Source organism: Magallana gigas, chromosome 5, assembly GCF_963853765.1.
Source record: "Magallana gigas chromosome 5, xbMagGiga1.1, whole genome shotgun sequence".
NCBI lineage: Eukaryota > Metazoa > Mollusca > Bivalvia > Ostreida > Ostreidae > Magallana > Magallana gigas.
Genome location: NC_088857.1, coordinates 40330798 through 40351802, shown reverse-complemented (window position 1 = coordinate 40351802; position 21005 = coordinate 40330798). Strand labels below are relative to the sequence as shown.

At 33.7% G+C, this 21005-nt stretch overlaps 2 protein-coding genes and 1 long non-coding RNA gene across 5 annotated transcripts; all 3 read left to right on the top strand.

Moving 5' to 3' along the window:
* Positions 1-923: 923 nt before the first annotated feature.
* LOC109617946 (uncharacterized) lies at positions 924-1754 on the top strand. Its single transcript, XR_002198970.3, has 2 exons — positions 924-1318; positions 1546-1754. It is a non-coding gene; the product is annotated as an uncharacterized lncRNA (long non-coding RNA).
* Positions 1755-9039: 7285 nt separating this feature from the next.
* LOC105322709 (uncharacterized) lies at positions 9040-12595 on the top strand. Of its 3 annotated transcripts, XM_011421560.4 has the most exons (3): positions 9040-9188; positions 9926-10272; positions 10884-12595. In XM_011421560.4, the coding sequence occupies exon 3, from the start codon at positions 11052-11054 to the stop codon at positions 12393-12395; it is 1344 nt and encodes a 447-aa protein (XP_011419862.2). In that variant the 5' UTR covers positions 9040-9188; positions 9926-10272; positions 10884-11051; the 3' UTR covers positions 12396-12595. The 3 variants fall into 3 exon arrangements, with proteins under 3 accessions (XP_011419862.2, XP_019920584.2, XP_011419863.2); XM_020065025.3 differs by lacking the exons at positions 9040-9188; positions 9926-10272 and adding an exon at positions 10328-10474; XM_011421561.4 differs by lacking the exons at positions 9040-9188; positions 9926-10272 and adding an exon at positions 10495-10646.
* A 2675-nt stretch (positions 12596-15270) lies between these two features.
* On the top strand, positions 15271-20767 carry LOC105322708 (proliferation-associated protein 2G4). The gene is made up of 12 exons (XM_011421559.3): positions 15271-15427; positions 16767-16895; positions 16994-17099; positions 17305-17374; positions 17713-17805; positions 18038-18101; positions 18421-18499; positions 18791-18869; positions 19324-19402; positions 19580-19726; positions 19923-20050; positions 20154-20767. The coding sequence occupies exons 1-12, from the start codon at positions 15343-15345 to the stop codon at positions 20247-20249; spliced, it is 1155 nt and encodes a 384-aa protein (XP_011419861.1). The 5' UTR covers positions 15271-15342; the 3' UTR covers positions 20250-20767.
* The last annotated feature ends 238 nt before the right edge of the window (positions 20768-21005 follow it).

Genomic DNA, 21005 nt, shown 5'->3' with positions numbered 1-21005 from the left:
TACATCTTAATTCGTGTTCATATTTTATCTGTATGAAAATAGAAACATTTTAACAAGAGTTCGGGCATTTGGTAGTTGCGTCAAACAGCATTGTGAGGTAAGCCGGTGTATTTCATTGTATGCCATGGCTCTTTGAAATCAAGTAGGTTTGTCTGGCTTTTGAGCTCAGACTATGCAATAGGTGCATATTTTGCTGGAAACCAGCGTCATTTTTAACTTGTTATGACACAAGATATAAATAGATACGTCTTACTGAAAGTCCAAGGCCTTGTTAAAATTGTTCTACATATTAACATAAAACATTTAAAATTGTAAATTTTTTTCGCATATTATATATTTTAAAGAATGTCTTTCACCAAAAGCAAGGACAACTTACTGCAAAAATGTGTAGACTAACCCTAGTACTTGGAATCAAATAAATTAAAAATTGAGGTGATGATTATAGAAAAAAGACAGAAAGGATGAAGAATAATCAATGTACGACATGCCAAGGGAGGTAACAATTTTTTTGTTGAATCTTCTGTATCTATTTAGAGTTATCGCCCTGAGAAATATCATTCTATTATATGTAAATGGGTCGATATTTTAAAACAACACATAGAAAGTATCAGATACACATCAAATGACATGGTAAGATAAAAGTTATGCTTTAAGGTTGCCTTGTATAAGCAAAAAAATAACTAGCAGTCCACATGTGGACATATATTGTGAGCAGATTTCTTTCAAATCTTAAATATTAACAAGTTACCTTTGTAAAGAACAAACTATTCAATTTTCAGAAAAATTGAATTACAGGAAACTTCTGGATTATCTGTGTCACAATAGACATTATGCCAATGATTTTTTTTTTTATTATAATTGGTTCTATATTTGTCTACTATATTTAATGTAAGAGTTATCGTTTATAGATCTAAGTTATCGTTTCTTTATTTACGCTTTATTGGTCACTGGGTTGTTCCGTTCCCGATGTTACTATATTTAGATTGGGATTCTCTTCGAACCTGTTTGGTAGGTTTACGTAGAAGCTTATGAGGGGTGTTGCCGGATGTCGCCATATTTAGTATCTAGAGTAGTTAAACTTGTTTGGTTAGTTTGATGACTATATATATGGGGTGTGGGCTGACTTTTGTGAGAAGAGGTCTGGACGCCGAGCAGTATTTTCGTGTATGTTAAGCCCTTGCTGTGTGAACTTGGGTGTGTCTCTTGTGTCTCCCCTGCTGTGTGATCTCGGGAACATGTAGTCTGTGTGGATTTTGTTAGCGCTGGCGTTGCGAGACCTGATTGCCTAAATTTTTTGTATTTTTATTACCACAACTGAGTAAGTTTAACTTTACGATATTTTTGTCGGCTGATGAATTGTATTGCTATTTATTACATAAATTGTCTGGAACGTGTTTGATCATATTCACCTACAAGAACAAGAACGTATTACTATGTGTACTATAATGTCGTTAATTTACTTGTTTTTAAAGCAATAGCTATTAGTGGGTTTGCGTAAAACTTATGTTTGTAATGATTTATTAGAAAACTGTGTGTTAATTGTAGGTGACCAATGTTATAATTCTTCAGTTATTGTTAACCTGAGGGGACGGGGTGGATTTTGGTGGATCGTGGTGGAGCGTGGTGGAACGAGGTGGAAAGTGGTGGGGCGTGGTAGAAAGACGTGGACGATGCACGAGATTATGGAGGCCCGTTGAGAACTATGCTTAATAATTTCTTTGTATATATGTAGATGAATTCATTGTTTATTTTTTTCATTTTGTTGTTGCTTATTGGAAAACAAGACTCATCCATATGATTTAACAAGGGGTAAATGTTAAAAGAACCCATCACAACAGGTTAGTTGTGACAATCTGTTTTGTACTACCTTAAACTAAATGCATAATTATTCAAGGCAAAAAAGGAGCGAGTGACACAAAGAGACTTGTTTTAACATTTGCATGTCTAATATAGTGATCTTTGCAAATTGCCATAAAGCTTTTCTTTGTAATTGCACTACCAAAATAAATGTACACTAAGCAAAATTGCTAACGCACAACTCACTATTTCTTTGATTTTTTAGATCTGAACGCAACAAAGATTGATTAATATATATTTTTTTTTATAGTTTGTCATAATACAGATAATGGAACATCATTTGCTGCAAAATTATTGACCAGTTGCTTTGAGTACTGTTTATGAAACATTGGTACCCCCCATTATGTGATTCACATATCAATTTCGGGTGTGGCCTCCATTTGCTCAGATAAATGCGATCTGTCTGTCTTGTCGCCTAATATTTACGCGGCGCTTTGGAATTCTTGCTCTGTCCCTCACATTTCCGTTTTGTACAAATTTCCGGTACAGCTTTGCAATTGACGTGTTGTGCCTATTAAACAATGTAGCTACCTAAAATGACTTTGTTTTTAGTAGATGAGCATGCTGCATCATGTTTTAGCTAATATCACCGGTAATCGTTAAATTATTAACATTTTTTCTAACCTCACTAGAGGAGCACCTGCAGAGACCATGCCAACTGCCCTGTCACGCTCTTCTGTGGTCAAACGCGGCATACCCCGTCGGGTTTTTGTGAGTTTTTCGTAATGCATGCATCAATAATAAGAACACTGAAAAGAAAATAAGGATTTATTTTTCCAAACAAGTGAAAAGCTGTCAATGTGACAGAAAACCGGGTTTTCTTTTATGTGAACTTTATCCATAATCCATGTCAACCCATATCCAGTGAAATGGTGTACCCCTTTATGCAATATTTTGCCAAAAAGTGACTAAGTTCAAAAGCTGGTATTTTTTTCATAAATTATCAGAAATCAAAATCCTAGCAATATGCACACCTCTGATATAAGTACAATTGATCTGCAAAAGAACAACTTCTTATCTTGAAAAGTGTAGGAGGAGTTAACCGTACAATAAGGGTACCCTATATGCAATATTTTGCCAAAAAATGACTAAGTTCAAAAGCTGGTATTTTTTCGATAAATAATCAGAAATCAAAATCCTAGCAATATGCACACCTCTGATATATGTACATTTGATCTGCAAAAGAACAACTTCCTATCTTGAAAACTGTAGGAGGAGTTATCCGTACAATGAGGGTACCCTTTTGGCAGCCGCCCGCCCACCCGCCCGCCATTTTCAACATTTTAATAACTGGATTTTTCCGTTGGAAAACCCGGTTAAATATCTAAAAATGAATAGTCTTTATTATTAAGATTTCATCTAATATCAAGGTGATAATTCATCTTATATTACAAATGTCACTGACATACTTTTCGACGACGAAAATTTTTAAGACAGACGTACAAATTGTATTATCTTTACCTTTTAAAAGAGTGAAAGATACGTCATTGTCACGTGCTTGTTTGACCCAATTACGTGCTATTCCACTCATTGGAAAGTAAATTAATTATTTTAAAAAAAATGGAAGACGACATTTCAAATTCATGTTATTATTTCAATGCTGTACAATGAACTCGTTATAAAAAAAACCCTTAAAGGGGCATGGTCACGATTTTCGTCATATTTATTGTTTCTGTTTTTATTATTTGCAATGCTTTAGAAATGCATTTCTAATGATCAAATGAAATGTGGATGCCAGTCGTTGAGTTTTAAGCAAGATACAGGGCTTACAATTCTTCGTCATATAAACAAGGCACGTGCCCTGTTTTTGTTTACATAGTTTCAATATACCATTAAAAATCTTTTTAAAGCTGGTTTGTCTATCTTATTATTCATTTTCAGCAAAAATAAACAGTTCCTAACGATTAACACATTCATTTTAGGTCTAAAACTGGAATTTTCACTTCTACATTCAAAATGTAAACAAACGCTTTGTTTACATAGCGAAGAATTTCAAGCTCTGTAACTCGCTTATAACTAATTAAAGGACACTCAAATTTTGGTTGCTTATTAAAAATGCCTTACTGAAGCATTGTAAACATTAAAATCGAAAAAATAATTTTTGACCAAAATCATGACCATGCCCCTTTAATATATTTATGATGAATTATGATGAATACCAATTAATCAAATTCTCCAGAACACTGATTGGCAATTTAACTGTGGGGGAGACCCTGTTTTCGCCTAACTTTAGGCAATAACTGACTAATTTGTGTTTTATATATATATATATATATATATATATATATATATATATATATATATATATATATATATATATATATATATATAAGCGTTAAGCTTAAAGCTTGCTTTGATGGCAGATCAAAGATTCCATCAATTCTAAGTGAGCTTTCCCTCAACCCTCCCGTCCCCCGAATAGAAGATAAGTCTAATATAAACCTTTTATGGAAATTGAAATTTATGGAAGAACTCTCTCCTGATCAAAACTTAACACACTATGGTCACGAGGAATGACAATAATTAAATACAAGTATGAGTGTCATCTACCTTCCTATTTGAACATAGTCGGCTATCTAGAAACTAGCTAAATAGATGGCGTAAGGTTAAGGAGAGGTATTGGTTGATTACTCATACATGCGTATGTTTATAATTAGCAGATTTTTCAAATTGTCAAAACGAAAAAACACCAAAAATACCGTTGTCCAATTTGTATACGAAATAGATATTGCATATCTAATAAACACTTCAATTGTAGATCTACGATGTGACGCAAATGCGTAGAAAGAAATCTTAAAAGGAAAAACAAGGTCAGGAATTTTTTTTATCTTTTTCAGAAACTTTTTACACATTAAAGAGCAAAGATGATAACAACTGCACATAGGTAGAAATCGACAATTCAATGACATCGAAAATCTTATTATTTAAATCTAAACACCAGGATGCTTTCGTTGGTGGAAAGTAACAGGAAAAATATGCAATGATCACTTACAGTCATATGGCAGTGAAAAGAAAAATCGGATGGATACAGGGGCATTGAACAATATGAATGTCATACTAGTATAGTACAAATGGGTTATTTACGTAAATGCCTACGACATAAACATAAACGTCACATATTGAGATGAAAATTCATTCATATAATATCGTTTTAGATTAGTTCCATTCCGTGGGGAAGTTTTGGTAACGCTTGTTACATGTAACTCTAATATATTGCGGCAGGTTTTATCAGTTCTTGATTCAAAAAGAAATATTGACGGTTGTATCATATTAAAAATCTATATTTTTATTTTCTTTCTCAACTTCGATAGCAGAAAAATGGACAACCATTATCATTAGCCTATAAAGTGATCTATGATTCGGCTGTTAAAATAATAATAATGTATTAAAAAAATGAAGGGTGGTATATTGAATAGAATTGGATTTAATGCCTTTGAATCATTTTCTGCAAAGCATTATAATTTTATGATATATATATTTATAATTTACCCTTTATTTCAAGAAAACGCGATTTTAACGAGTGACGGTACTATCGATATTTCAGAATTTCCATGATCGATTGTAAAAACACTTAAAACGGTCGATATCATTGACATTTTTACATGAATTTCATCATGCAATCGGGTAACCCCCTCCCCTTGCGCATCACTAGTGTATATGTCATTTATCACATATCAACTTTTCATGAAATGCAGACTTACCATGAGACGAACGCAATTCCATGCTTTGTTGAACACGCCCATTTTAGGAAGTGTGCTAATTATGATCCTGAACCACTTAAAAAAATCATGAGTAGTTTTATTACAGACCAAAGCGAAGACGTTAAAAAATATAAATGTTGATATATTCAAAATACTTTTATTTGACTTACTTTCAGATTACATAATTTTTTGTAGAAGTACATTTGGGCTGGGGTTTCCAAAAGTTTTTCTTTATAAACGAATCGTCTTTTACAAATACTCAATCGAAAAACAAAATAGACTAAATAATTCGCCATAATACACACACACATGTACATTAATCGCACAAGCTCTTTTTTCATAAAGTCCAAGAAGCTAGCGCACGGTTGGTTATGGATTTCGATAAAGTACTTTTTATATTACATCTTTATTTTGAGTTCATATTTTATCCGTATGACAATAGATACATTTTTTAACAAAAGTTAGGGCATTAGGTAGTTGTGTCAAACAGCATTGTGACATAAGCCTATCTATTTCATTATAGGCCACTATGCCATGGCTTTTAAAATCAACTAGATTTGTCTGGCTTTTGAGATCAGACTATGCAATATTTTTCTTGAAACCAGCGTCATTTTTAACTTGTTATGACGCAAGATATAGATAGATACGCCTTACTGAAAGTCCAAAGCCTTGTTAAAATTGTTCTACATATTAACATAAAAAATATAAAAATTGTGAAAAGTGTTATGCAGATTATTTATTTGATAGTATGTCTTTAACCAAGAGCAAGGACAACTTATTGCAAAAATGTGTAGACTAACCCTAGTACTTGGAATCAAATGATTTTAGAAATAGGTGATATTTAAAGAAAAAAGACAATTATGATCAATATTAACCATTGTACGACATGCCAAGGGAGGTAACGTCAATTTTGTTGTTGAATATTCTCTATCTATTTAGAGTTATCGCCCTGAGAAATAACACATAGAAAGTATCAGATGGATATCAAATGACATGGTAAGATAAAAGTTATGCTTGAAGATTGCCTTGTATTAAGCAAAAAAATAACTAACAGTCCATATGAAGACCTATTTATTGCAATAATATTACATCTGTGCGTTCAGACTTTTGAATACAACCATGTTTAAGTTCGTATGAATAATATTTTAGAAACATGTTGATTGATACATAAATTAAACTACAGCTAAATACCTGTCTAACTTTTTCTTGGTGTTTTCACGATTTTAATATTTAACTTGCCAGGCAGTAAAATATCAGAATCGTTAAAATCGTGTCAGATATTTTCGACGATAAATGTATGTATATACATGTTTCTCTTTTCTTTAAAACACAGCATGGGTTATCTTCCTGAATGAATATATGTCAACAATATTCTTATATAGAAAAGCTAGGAATCTAGGGATAGTGTTGACTTATCAAGTAGTTTAAGGACTCTTGTATTTTCAAGCTAGGTTCTTTTCAATTTACAGATATTGATCGATGACCAAAATCTCAAAGCCACGTGAGGCAGTGACCAATAAAACCAGGTTGTTCAAATCCACAAAATGCAAGGCGAAGCATCAACCCAACAATTTTCTGTACATAGCCAGTAAAAGAAAAATTTTAAAAAAATAGTCGAAGCAGAAAAAAACGAGGTACAGTGTACTTTGATAATTTCGAAACCTACATTTGAATGATACTTATATCATCTTTGTGCAATTACATGTAAGCCTTTTATCATTCAAAAATGTGTAACTTTTGTGTCTTTTATAGTAAAAACCTGATATGCAGAGGCATTCACCACAAGTGTGATAGCTTTATGCACATCATTTCAAGGTCGTATCAAAAGGTCAAATATGATGAAGTCCTCTTGGTCAAAGGACTATATATGATAAGGGCCTAAAATGGCCCCCTAAAATGACCATCATTATTTTACTATCATTCTTTGTTTTCTTAGTACAGATATGTATGTGATGTGTTTACATAATATTCATTTTGGTTCAAGTGCCCACAATTTAGAACAATGACATTGTAAAGACAACCTTTTCCCGCCATTTTTGCATTTTTAGCGTAAAACAGCTTGTTTTCAAGCAGTTTTTCCTTCCGAAAACATAGAGCGCACTCTTGAACAAATAAAATATTTTAATCAGAGATGTATCTAGCCAAGACTAATAAGTGACAAAAAAATTTTCCTTGTTCAAGCATGCGCTCTATATTTCCCATTCGTAAATAGATGAGAAAAATGTCAATTTTTGGCTGATTTTGATTGAATTATAGAAATGGCGTCACTTCTGACGTCAGATACTGCCAGTGAGTGCAAATAGATCAAACAAATAGATGAAAAATATATGTTATATCAACTCTTCTAAAAAATTAGTTAACATTTCATTGTACCCGAAACACTTAAAAAATGGCGAATTAAGGGGGCCAAATTTAACTCTTATCATATATAGTTCTTTACACCATTTTGAAATAGCTTAACGATGGGGTCATTAAAATCATACAGTTTAATTTTAAATTTTATTGAAATTTGAATCGTACATTTCCTGTATCTATTGACACCTTTGAGTGTAGCTAATATTGGTTTAAAAAGATCATTCAAAAGCTCTTTTCTTACAATTGATTGCAATAAAATTTACTTTCAGTTACCAGTTCTGCGTCTTTGAGTAACAGAAAGGTGTCATGTGTAGCTAACAGCACACATTTGAAATATCTTCAAAAGATACTAATTGGAAAAGCAAATTCAAACAATGACTATTTTGTTTTTCACTCCACTGATAGGAGTTTGGTGTCATGTTGTAAATTTTGAATTTACACCCACCCTGAAAATTCAAAATTTACGTACAATATGACATTTGAATGGCAGATTGGAGGTGATGTGGACATATATTGTGAGCATATTCTATCAAACCTTAAATATTAACAGGTTACCTTTCTAAAGAACAAACTATTCAATTTTCAGAAAAATTGAGTTATAGTAAACTTTTGGATGATCTGTTTTGTACTACCTTAAACTAAATACATATATATAGTGCATGAATTGAATTATTCAAGAAAAAAAAAGAAGCGAGTGACACAAAGAGACTTGTTTTAACATTTGCATGTCTAATATAGTGATCTTTGCACATGAACTCTTGCAAATTGCCATAAAACCTTTCTTTGTAATTGCACTACCAAATAAATGTATATTAAGATGGTATGGGACACTTCCATATTGTGACGTGACGTACCTCCAATCGAAATAAACAATAAAATCAAATATAATTTTATAAATCTTTTTTTTTTCATCATAATTAGCTGACAGTGTGGCGCAATGGGTTTGGGCGTAAACTATACGATGTAAGTCACGAGTTCGATTCCCGCAGGGGCTTTTATAATTTTTACCGTTCCAAATTATTTTAAATCTATTTTTGGTCAAGTATTGTAAACTTTGAAAACTATGAACCGATGAAATTTTGTTTAAAATGTACTTTTATTCACATTAATATTGACAGGTGTCCCATACCACCTTAAGCAGTCAGACTTGACTGAACTCGATACCAGACATCAAAACGATCGGTCAAAAGTGTTGTCAATGTTCCGGTCTGATTCATTGCAGGGATGAGAAGTTGACCGTCCAGTTATACTGTGTTAGTTTTTACGCCCATCTGAGTAAGTATATAATTTATGTATATAGACCGATACCAAGTGCTGCATTGTTCAGTGATTGTTGAGAAAGCGTTGTCCTCTGTTATTCTGATGATTGACACTATATACATGTATAAGGTGTTTACTAAAATGCACATAATTATGATTATTCTGCCGGGGGTTGCGAAGCATATATTATACACTACTTATACAGGGCGATAGGATGTTTAATGTTGTGTTAAGAGGGCATCCATCTATACACGCCGATTATGTACTAACTATAACTGGTAAAATTACTTTTCATAACAAATGTCATTTTATCATTCAAAGAATTATGATAAGATGACATGTTATGACAAGAAACAAAGCATGCCTGTCGCATAAACCATTACAGTTTTACCCGCATTAAAAAAACGGCATGCATTCTTGAAAGCGTAATATTTCACAGACATTTGTTCTGCAATATAACAAATCAAAGCACAGAATTTGTCGAAAAAGCTTGTCATAATCAGAATTGAGGTCGACTCTATGGTTAGCTTATTGATGTGCCCATGTACAGTTCGATACATGTCAGTTCAATTTAATGTGAAATAGTGCAATATCGATATCGATATCGAATACAGAGTTATGTATTACCCGCAAATCACCACTGAAATCTTCTGGACAATGGAGCATTTATAGAGCTATTTGATTACTAGATCGAGTTTAATTGCTTACCACCTTCCAAGTAATCGTAATCTAGCCGTCAATATTGCTTTCAGATTAACATTCTACAGGACAAGCCGCATCGCAAGGAGGCAGGTTGGGAGTATTTTATCTGAGCGAACGACCGTGTCTTAATGCTGTGAACATTTGGCCCCTTGTTGACGTTGATTACGCTTGCTGCATTGACAACTTCTTCGCCGAGACAGGAAACCACGAAGTGTTTATATACATTTCCATGGCTTGCTACAAGATGATACAGCAGAGGTGAACGAAGGCCAGAAAAAAACCGTTTTGTAGATTTATATCCCACCTTTCATACCTGATTTGCAAGGGGGCAAGGTGTTGCCTATGCATTAACTTCATGCAGGTGATACCTTATCACGAGGATTAAAAGTGAAGAGAGGTATGGAGAAAATATGTACCATGAGCTTTATTTCCCATTGTTTATATTTTTAGGTTCACGCTTGCATACGTAGCCAGGCAGGTTTGTGCATACTGCATTCGTATATAAACAGTATCCAGCTAGGGTTAGATCAGGTGCAAAACAAATTTATCATGATCGACCACTGATCATAACTGCCTCCCATTACTGCAACATGTGGTCGGTAAGTGAATTTATACTGTGAATGTGGTGTGATAAAAGTACTATATAGTACCTGACCACTGACAGATGGTGCATTCCCATCATAATGGTGTAGGTGCATTGCTGCAAATTTAATGTGTGTTCGGTGCCAGCTGGAGTATGTCGTATTTATTCATGACATTACGAAGAAAATGGTAATGATTTCTGCTCGTATATCATGTAAATTTTGATGGAAAGAATATTGTTGGCTATTGTAGATAAAAACTTTTTTCGCACGAGAACCCTGAATCACTTTGACACTCGGATACCATTTCAATTTATCCTTGTTTTCTTTCTAAATAATTCTAATTGTTGCCAGGATCGTTAGGAAGATCTAAAAATAGTAAATATATACGCCATGAAATTGGAATTTTTTGTTCATTTCTTTGTAGGACATTGGCTGAAAAAACAGGAGGAGGCAAGCTTACAAAAATCAATAGGAGCTGATATACAATATATGCATGGGAAATTTGTAAGATGGTGATCAAGAAAGCAATTTGTTTGTTTGCAATTTGTGACATGTTTGATAAGCAGAGTGTGTTCTAGGTTGGAAGCAGAAGATGAATTATTCACAGTTCCTTCCTCTTTTGGAACTAACGTTATCAGAAACTGTAGAACAGAAGACAAGACTTCGTGAAAATGTCAAAATTGTCAACGGCGATATCATCGCCCGAGCAAAGGCATTGCATGATGCTGTGGACTTGGCCTGTGAAATACTTTTGAAATTCACGGGGACTACGATGTGCAAAGAAATGAAGCGACTTGATGCCCATGAGCAGGACCTAATGAACATAATAAACAGAATCACTGTTGAGGACAGCGAGGAAAACATTTGCGAAAACCTTTGTGAGACTTCTCAGAAAAACAAACGAAACACGATCCATGGCAAAGATGGCGTCCTTCCTGAAATTCACAGACTGACGGAGTTTCAGTATGTCTCGGTTAATTTTTCCGTGGGACAACTCCTTAACGACGAATTTATGAAGAACCTGTGCGGATCTATACAAATGTACCACATCACACCACCGTCTTCCATACTAAAGAATCGACGAAGCACGGTTCCAAACATTAGACTCTCTCTGGTTGCCGAGTTCCGGTGTGAGGGTCAAAGCCTACCTGCCAACGTCCATGCTATTGCTCCAATCTCGGACACTGAAGCATGGGTTTGTTGTGGCTGGGGCAGCAATGAAATCGAACTATACGATACAAGTGGAGAAAAAAAGGTTTCTGTGAAACTTGACATCAATGTCAATGATATCGTTCTAACAAAAAATGGAGATCTTCTGGTGTCAAGCTACAATGGACAAACAATTAAACGAGTTGACCAAAGCCTGAAAGTCACCACTTTTGCCGAGCTTTCATTCTTTTCTCGCGGAATGGCTTTGACCGACGATGGCTGCGTCTACATTTGTGGAGCAGAAAGAAATGGAAGTTCCGGTCCAACAACGGGAGATAACAGACGTAATGTCATTGCCAAGTTCTCCATGGATGGAACATTGGTCTCCGAACTAAACATATCTCCACACGATGCCCACAGAATAACGATGACTGCGGACAAGAACATTTGCTTTTCGGACTACGAAAACAGCAACAAACGACAGATAATCCTGATGGATGATAACGGTCTGGAGTTATCCAGGTACGCAGGACCGACCCACCTGGATCAGGACAGTCCATTTTACCCTCTCGATTTAACATGTGACCATTACGGACACATCATTGTGTCCGATTGGAACAATGACTGTGTCCATTTGCTGAATAAGAACGTGGGGTTTGTACAATTCCTCGTGGAAGAGGAAGAGGGAATGCAGAACCCTAATTCTCTAGCAATAGACAGAGAAGGCCGACTATGGATGGGGAATGCCACTGGTCTGATCCGTGTCTATAACTACTTCAGCTGGTAGCTGACCAGGTCGGATTATACGTGTATAACAACTGACCGACCATTGGAATTTCTCTTTGGGAATCGTTTGATATTGATTTTTTGAATATTGATTATCATATAGTAGATATATTTAAAGTATTTGTTATTCATTTCCGGGATTTAGTACACCGATAAGAATTGTTTGTTTGGTTGCATACTCCATGGTGTAGAATTAAATTAAACCTGACGGTTAAATGGTTTATTATTTTTTTTTAATTAAACATTTTTTTCTCCAAAAAGTTAGTTACGGACATTCTGAAACTTACTTTGCACTTTAATTTTGGCATATTGTTTGAACGTGATAGTGTTCTTCTGAAAGAGTCTGGTGTTTCCATTAAAAAACCCAAGAATATTGATGTCAATATGCAGTCTTGGAACGAGGAAGGTTGCAGTTTGTCTGACACAAAAAATGATTTAAGTCTCGGAATCAGACTTGTCTGAAGTGCAATAAGGAAGCACAACGATTTTTAAGAATACATTATGATACATGTATTTATGATATATCGTTCTTTGTGATTATATTTCAGCTCTAGATCGTATGCCCTTCTAATCCGCTTTCCTTGGTGATGTTGATTGTTCAATAATTGACAAGCCATGTCTCATGGGCGATTAAAGTGTTATTGTATTCACGGTACGTCAAGAGGAACAGGCCATTAGGAGTGCGCCGAGTATTTGAGAAATAATTGCTTTCAAAATGAAATACTTGGAAATTTTAATTTGTCAAACTTTTTAAAAACTTTGTAAAATCCTAAACATCGTATGTGAAGTTTCGTTCGTTTGTTTTGACTGACAATAGTATTAACACATGCCGATTCGCCAACGGCATCATAAATGCTTTGAACTTGTTCTTCACCCACCTATTGATAGATTTATTCGATTTATTTTGACGATTAATTTCCTGTAAATGCAAAACATTGATTTAGTTTGTAAGTTAAATCGTCGGTGTCAAGAAAGAAAAAAAGCAGCAAAACCATCTGAAGCGTTTGATGAACAGTAAGGAAATGAGCGGCCGAAGGACATACGTTGACAGTTAAGGACGTCGCTACAGGGCCAAAGCGAAATTAATTTGTCATTCATCGGACACAACTACTAATATATAGAAAACATTGTGTATAATTCGATGAATTTCTCCCTTCTCTCATCGTCACACAGGATCTCATTATCCGTATTACACAAGCTGGTAATCTATTATCAATAAATACTCATAACACGTGCCGTATTGTAATGAGTTTAATTTCATCGACGACATGTACATGTAGGTAGAGGTCATCTATTGGTCATATTCTCTCTCTCTCTCTCTCTCTCTCTCTCTCTCTCTCTCTCTCTCTCTCTCTCTCTCTCTCTCTCTCTCTCTCTCTCAAGAACTGAGTCATTGCCTGGCTGGTTTGTAATGAAATAGAAAGAAGGGTGAAATTTTTGTGAAAATTCAAACGTTGGACTGAAGACTTGAATTCTATCCCACGAATTTTATTACACAGCCAAATTCTTTTTTGCATTTATTGTAAATTAGAGTCGTTGATGATTATCTAATTTTTCCTCAACATAAAAACTGATCTTCACAATTTTGAAATGGTTCCAGAATCTTAATAAGAGTTATTGTGCCTAGATAACGGGCGTACATGTATGTGTCTTAAATTGTAGCATTGATGCGGCTTGATTGTGTACATGCTTAAGCATAAAAAAGCTAAATAAAACATTAAAACCTGTAATAAATTTTGATCTTTTAAAAAATTTAACCCCCCCCCAAAAAAAAATGTTAAAAGTGAATTAAAACACCCTGGTTTTTTTTCTTCTTTTTAACTAGCGTGATAGGTTTTGGAAATGAAGTCTGAAAGAAAATTTTCATTTTCAATCATTTATAAACGACCATACCATTATACGCGTTCCCCTGAAAAATTTAACTTTGGTTGTTCCGATTTCCAATGTCATTATTAGTTGTCCGCATATTTGAACGTACGGAAGCCGAGGGTGCGCATCCTATAAACTAGCTATAAGGATATGGGATCATTCCAATTTTATCAGAGTAGATAAAACATATATTTCAAAAATAGAAAGAAAGCTAGGAAGGGGGCCAGTGATCTATCCCTCTGAATTAGCGCATTTAATGTGATCTTTTTGCGCAAAAATGGCAATTTCCATGCTATTGACAATCGTCGCCAGTATTTTTAACAAAGTAGAAAAATTACATCAAATATAATCATTTTGGTAAATTCCTATAAATACATCTGATTGAAAAGCAACCGCATGCTGTTTACGTCGCATAATTATTCAGTCGCGGGAAACGATCGATGTGAAATATATTTTCCCTTTTTTATTCTGATGTCTTGTGATATGGAAAAATGAAATACCATTTCATTTTTATGGTAAACTCATATATCGATAAATACACGCAAGACATTAGACAGTCGAAAAAAAGGCGAGAGGACCAAAGTTCGAAAATACTTTATAAATGACGGACTATTTAAGTTCATGTAGGTCGCTAGTCTGTTGACTGTTGAAGTCATCTTTTCGTCCCTTAGTTTGTGCGAAAAGAAAAGACGCATATAATTTTGTCTTTTCGACATGTATATAATCAATTGAATGTTTAATTTTATAAATCAGTCAATCAATTCATGAATCCATTGTATGAATGGTCCGAACATTTTAATTATGCTTGAAAAAAAATGCACGTTCGTTAATTACTTTTTATAAATTTTCTTTCAGTAATAAAAAAAAAATCATAAAAATGAAGATAGTTTTAAGATGTAACTTATATTAAAATTCATCAATGAATTTATGCGATCTAATTGAAATTTGATCCATTCATGATTGATAAGATTACCTTTCTTCCTCAATGTTAGCTTTTTTTTAAGGAAAGTTACTTCCTCTTGAGTTACAATATTTCCCGCCACGCATTGCGAGTCTATGGACAACACGTGAAATCCAAAATGGCCGACCAGAATGAAGAAGACACTTCTCCAGCGGCAGATATTGTCGTTACCAAGTACAAAATGGCCGGAGATATGGTCAACGGTGAGGGAAAAATTAATTTAATAAGTTCCTTACGGATTTTTAGTCTAATTGAAACACGATATTCATATTTATTCATAGTTCATTCAACCTATAAAAGGGCACCAACGTGCCATGCTGACTTACTCACATGTGCGATTGCACAACGAGACACAACCAGTGTAAAATGTTGATAAATGTTTCGAGCAATTTTCCCCTTCAACTAAACAGTCAGAGGAAATATGTATTGTTTATTTCATTTCTTATTTTCTTTGATGTGTGAACGTGAGATAAGCCCGGTGCCATATGTTTGTTGATTCTTCACCCCCCTTTCCAAACGGTTATAGCATATTTCTTTAGGTAGAGAAATTTTAATTTCGTAATACAACCTTACAATATGAATAAAATTGTAATCAACGATCAATTTATAGTTGACAGTTATCAGGTTTAAGTTTAAGAAATAAGATTCATATAATACAATGTAACTGTTCTGCACATTCCAACATTAGATGTAAATTCATTTCTGTGAGGATGTATATTGTCCTCTGTTTTCAGCATTTCCTACTGAATATACAACAATTTTCATAAATACCTTTGTTTCCAAACTAAAGTCATTCACCATAATGAAAAATCCCACGTGTTGTTAGAAGTTCCACATGAATTCATATGTCACATTTTCCAATTGTAATTAAAACTCAGTAATTTTTCAGTCTTTGCATTTAAAAATGGAAAAGCATGGAGAGAAAGAAATTCTAAGTTTATGGTTGAATTTTCTATTACATGTATAACTTCATGTACTATGCTCAGGGCTTATTTGACCCTTTTTGGTACAGGGTCCTGAACCTTTTCAATTGGGCATTTTTTGTTGAACAGTCGTTCTTTTGGGAAAAATAGTTAATATGGCTCAATGCAAGGTAGCAAAAAACACAAAATTGTATACAGTTTTCTTGGTTTTCATTGGAATATTACACATATAATCATTAGATTAATGTTTTTGTCATAATAAAACACACTTAACAGAACACTCAGATATTTAAATTGACAGATATAAGGATGTATCACTAAGCATAGTTACAAATTGAGCATCCTATCTTTTATAACACAATATGGCACAGTTACTTTGGGAATTTTTCAATTAGGCCAGGAAAAAACCAAGTCAATTCTCAATTGGGAAAGGGTCTTTTAACGGGACCGGCATGCAGGGGATTTTATGCCCTGATGCTTAAACTTTTGAAATAATGTTGAGACGGCTATTTGTTTTAATATTATTTGATTTGAAATCGGTTTCAGTAGGATTAACAGAAGAAATGAAGTATTAGTAGAGAAAAAATGATTTAATACGTTTTGTTTCTGATCATTCCAGGCATCATGCAAGAACTAGTAACAAAATGTGTTGCTGGAGAGAAAATAAACACCATCTGTGACTTTGGGGATAGCAGATTACAGGAGGAGACCAGCCGAGTGTTTAAGAAGGACAAAGAAATGAAGAAAGGTAAGATTGAAGATGTTTTGAACTCAACTTTAATATTAAACAATTGATGTTTTAAAAAATGTTATGCATTTATTATTGGTATTTTCACTTTTTTGCAGGCATTGCCTTTCCAACATGTGTTTCTGTCAACAACTGTATATGTCATTTCTCACCTTTAAAGAGTGACCCAGATAAGGAACTTGCTGATGGAGATGTTGTGAAGATGTTAGTATAAAATGAATGATGTTAAAATTGCTTGCACTGTTTGCATTTCACTGAAGAAATGGGCAAAAGCCAGCATACTTTCACATTGTATTAGGCATGCATATTTATAAAAGTCAGCATACTTTCACATTGTATTAGGCATGCATATTTATTTTCTTTCGTGTTTTAAAATTGAATATAGACAGGCATACCTTTGTTTTGACAGCGACTTAGGGGCACAGATTGATGGGTACATTGCTGTCATTGCACACACACTTGTAGTTGGTGCATCAAAGGTTAGTTGTGCTTTATGAAAGGTTTATTAAATTGGGCCCAAAGTCCAGAACTGGATGATTGGATCCCCAATGCCAGTTACATTCAGTTCAAAATATACAAAACTGCTTGAAACACCTGGAAATTATTAAGAACAATTACCAGCTAGTTTAAAGAGAGTGAAAGTTTACCAATTGACTAATCAAAAGGAATGATCAAATGCATGTGAATTATTGTTGCATTGCAAAAAAAAAAAAGAATATTGAATTTCTTCCTTAATGTAATGATTTTAATAAAAATCTTAGAAATAAGATGAAATCAATTGTAATCATATGATGATTGTGTTAAAAATTAATTGTAGGAAAATAAAGTGAAGGGAAGGAAAGCTGATGTCATCATGGCCGCCCATTTAGCATCAGAGGCTGCACTCCGATTGGTGAAACCAGGAAATGAAGTGAGCAATTTTGCTCCAATGAATATCTATGAAACTATTAAATAATTCTTTTTAACAGAATTAGTTATTAACTCTTTAATTTCTTCCTATTAATGTTTGTTTATTAATATATTCTAAGGTTCTTGTTAATTTTATAGAATTAAAGAAATATTCGCACTGAAAAAATCTATGAACTGCAAATGTTTTGCAGGACATAAATGCATTTTTAAACTTATTTTCAATTTAATTGTAGAATAATATGGTAACAGAGGCTGTCCAAAAGGTTGCTGAATCATATAAATGTAAACCCATTGAAGGTTAGTTGGTTATAAAAAAGAAAGTACCACTCTAATTTGTAAGCTTTAATTTAAAAAGAATATTTGTAATATATATACAGTAAAACACGGTTATAGCGAACACGCTTATAATGAATTGACGCTTACAGCGAAGTGATTTTCATTCCCGGTGACTTTATTTCTTGTTGTAAACTTGACGGATATAACGAATTACGCTTATAACGAAGTAAAATTGCCCGTCCCTGGGACTTCGTAATAAGCGTGTTTTACTGTACAGCTAAAATGTATTTACTACATGAAATAAGTATGTGTAGATTGATGATTATCTTGAATTTTGTAGGAATGCTTTCACATCAACTGAAAAGACATGTTATTGATGGGGAAAAGGCAATAATTCAGAATCCCTCCGAAGCACAAAGGTAGAATACAGTTTAACTTGTATTAAGTAGTAAAGGTTACCATTATTTATGTAGTTATTTCAATTGAAAACATGACATTTGGCAGCAACATAAAGAGTTTATATTTAGTCAATGTGTTTAAGATTTATTTAGGATTATGATAAGGAAAAAAAATAAACATTTTAAAGCTCTATTGAAAATTAAGCCACATTAAACTTGGTACATGTGATAGCTATCAAAAGCTTTGAAGTTTTGTTGCACGACCTACAAAAATTTTCGAAGGAATTTCTAAGTTACAAAGAACTGTTTCAGGAAAGAACATGAGAAGTGTGAGTTTGAAACATATGAAGTCTATGGAGTAGATGTTCTGGTCAGCACAGGGGACGGCAAGGTAAAAATAATCAGTAAATTCCTCCAATTTTTTAACCAGGTTTTCCAAGGGAAAAATCCTGTTTTTGAAATGATGAAAATGCATGGCAGGCAGAAGGGTAGGAGGGCTTCTGTCAAAGGGAAACCCTATTGTACGAACAACTACTCCCCCAGTTTTCAAGATATGAAATTAATGTTTTGCAGATCAATTGTACATAATAGGGATATGCATATTACTAGGATTTTGATTTTTGATATTTAAAAAAAAAACCAGCTGTTGAACTTAGTCATTTTTTGAACAATATTGCATATAGGTTACCCCATTTCTCTGGATAGACATTGTTTATCAATTCAGGTTTGAAAAAAATTATACCTAGTTTGGTGTCACGTTGACAGCTTTACTCTTGTTTTTATGTTGTTTTAAGCGGAAGATTCAACTTTTTTGTTACCATGCAACATAAATTTAAATTCTGCAGGGAAGAGAGCAGGAAACACGAACAACAGTGTATAAAAAGAAGGACATGATTTATCAACTAAAGATGAAGGCATCTAGACGTAAGTTCACTTGACTCCTTGATCATTGATGTATTATGGTTCTGTAAACAATTGATAATAGATTGAGAATTTTAAAAACATTTTATTGTAAGGAAATTTAAAAGACTTATCCGGTACCGAAACAGCTCTAGTGCACTAAAGTGCAGTCTGTAAACTTGAATGATTTTAAAATTGCAGAATTCTTAAGTGAAGTAGACAAGAAATTTGGATTGATGCCATTTTCGCTTCGGCTATGTGAAGATGAAAAGAAGGCCAAGATGGGAGTTGTTGAATGCGTCAAGCATGAACTGATGCAGCCTTTTACAGTTCTTTATGAAAGAGACAGTAAGATATCATTAATGTATTGTAAACAGCTGTTACATTAGACATGTAACAGATGTATTATCTTTTTTTAAATAGTTTTACTTCTACATTCTAACAATATTGTATTTCATTTCACTGTAATTAATTGCTGATCGATGTTTATTTATCATAAAAATTGTCATTTGATCTTGTTAATCCCAGACTTTGTATTTTTCAGCCGAGTTTGTAGCACAATTCAAATTCACGGTAATTCTGATGCCAAATGGCCCTTTGAAAATAACCGGCCTAACATTTGATGAAGAAACAGTTGTATCTGAGTGTCAAATAGAAGATGAAGATCTTAAGGTACGGTACACATAATGTACACATCTTTTTCTAAATATTTTAACTTCCAAAATCATTCAGAATCTATGAATTTTTTCTTCAATGAAACTCTTTTTGTTGATAGGCCTTGCTTACTCAATCTGCGTCCAGAAAGGCTGCCAAGAAGAAGAAGAAGAAGGCAGGAAAATCAATGGCTGAATCGGCAGAAAATGCAGATTAGGAAAAACCTTATTGTCTTCAGAAATTTTTGTGATGGTGCATAGCGGACAGACTCAAGAAGTTGGACACCTGTGCGAAGAAAATGGTTATTTAATTCAAAACAGAATCTACACAAGCGAAAATGGATAGTGGCTCATTATTCTATCATTTTGATGGGGATGGACAGAGATATTAGCATTGTGTTTCGAAGGTCATACCATGAAATCATTTTTTGTCGAACAGGAATATGTATTGGTCTGTCCATGGCAAATACACTAGTCCAGATTAATATTCAGTCTTTCTGTTAGAAAGATTCCATTTATAGTATTTATAAAATATCTTTTGGATTACCGTAATAATCTGTATTTAATTTGATGAAAAATTAATGGTTTGATTTTTATTTCAATTTTTGAGGATAAAGTATTTATTTGTCTGTATTCCTCATGCATAATTTGACAGGACAGTGATACATCATAAATTACCCTAGTGTATGAAATCTGGTAAAGGTGTAAAAGTCTGCTGAATAAAAGTGCTATTCTGCTCTTGTGTTTTGTTTAATTAAATCTGGCCTCAGGATCATGAAGCAGTCGTAGACTTGGGTCAAAATTTGTACTCTGTCTTATGATTGAAAACATTGAAAAATGAAATGCTTCTACTGGTCAACTGTGTCTATATTATGTCAATGGACTGAATATTGGTGTAGATTTATGTTACATGTATATTATAATTTTTAAGACTGATATTTAGACTTTTAAGCCTTAAAATGCTTCATGGTCTT